The sequence below is a fragment of the Athene cunicularia genome (genome assembly GCF_003259725.1).
Source record: "Athene cunicularia isolate RWA chromosome 18 unlocalized genomic scaffold, athCun1 chr18_part1, whole genome shotgun sequence".
In the NCBI taxonomy this organism is placed as follows: domain Eukaryota; kingdom Metazoa; phylum Chordata; class Aves; order Strigiformes; family Strigidae; genus Athene; species Athene cunicularia.
The window spans coordinates 8,958,838-8,959,726 of NW_020799123.1; the positions used below are offsets into that span (position 1 = coordinate 8,958,838).

Here is an 889-nt window from a genome sequence, read left to right on the forward strand (position 1 = left end):
CTATGTTGCAGTAGATGAGATTATAGGCCAAATAGGTTCAGGCCAGCCAGGCTTGGTGTTTCTAATGGCTTTTATGTAACACTGCATAAGGCATTTGCTTCTTTTCATATGTCCATGATAGATGCCAGCTACCCACTGTAGTGTTGTTCCAGTGCTTGAAGTGGAATAACATTTTATTTTTCAATAGTGAGACTGCTTCACACAGGACTTACTTTAAGACTAGATCTAGGGACAGAAGAACATTCACTTGACCTCTTAGAAATTCTTGGAGTGCTGTAATTGCTGCAAGTACTTGCTTTAATGGATACAAACCTACATATACACATAGATTTGGATTCATTGCTGTCTCAATTGGTATATACTTATTTTCACTGTCCTGGGGGTTTGGGGAGTGGACATGCAACAAAACTAATGACCTGTTCATGATGAAAACTGAGTCAGCGGCAGAGTTGGTGATTTAACACAGCTTTGCGGAAGCTGAGCTACTCTTTCAAGAACTGAGACTTACTTTGTATGTATGGAGGTGATGGGATGAGTGTGTATGTGTGCACCATCCAGATCATTTCAACACACAATAAGCCTTACTAATTACTTCCTTAATTGAATATTTACTTAACATTTGACCTCCTTTAATGTACTCAAACACTCTGAGTTGGCTTTCCTTAGGAGTTCAGTCTGCAGCTCTTTATTCAGGCAGAATTCCCTTTATATCACTTATACTCTCTCTGGAGCAGGGCCAGCAGCTCCTACCCAGGCTAAACCATGGCCTTTTAGACAAGGAGCAGATTTTTTCCACCCTTGCCATTAGATGTTTTATGTGCACTTTGAGACTTTGCTTCAGTGAGGACATAACAGCATCCTGGGAGGGGGGGGGGGGGGGGGGGGGAAA

The 889-nt window shown here is 42.0% G+C and overlaps 1 protein-coding gene across 1 annotated transcript in view; it reads left to right on the forward strand.

The window, feature by feature from the left end:
• Positions 1 to 271: 271 nt before the first annotated feature.
• The window catches only part of RAB11FIP4 (RAB11 family interacting protein 4), a 99,945-nt gene continuing 99,327 nt past the window's right edge, over positions 272 to 889 (forward strand). The window contains exon 1 of the mRNA XM_026860988.1: positions 272 to 354. Within this exon, the coding sequence (XP_026716789.1) occupies positions 301 to 354 (54 nt within the window). The 5' untranslated portion in view covers positions 272 to 300. The remainder of the gene's footprint in view (positions 355 to 889) is intronic.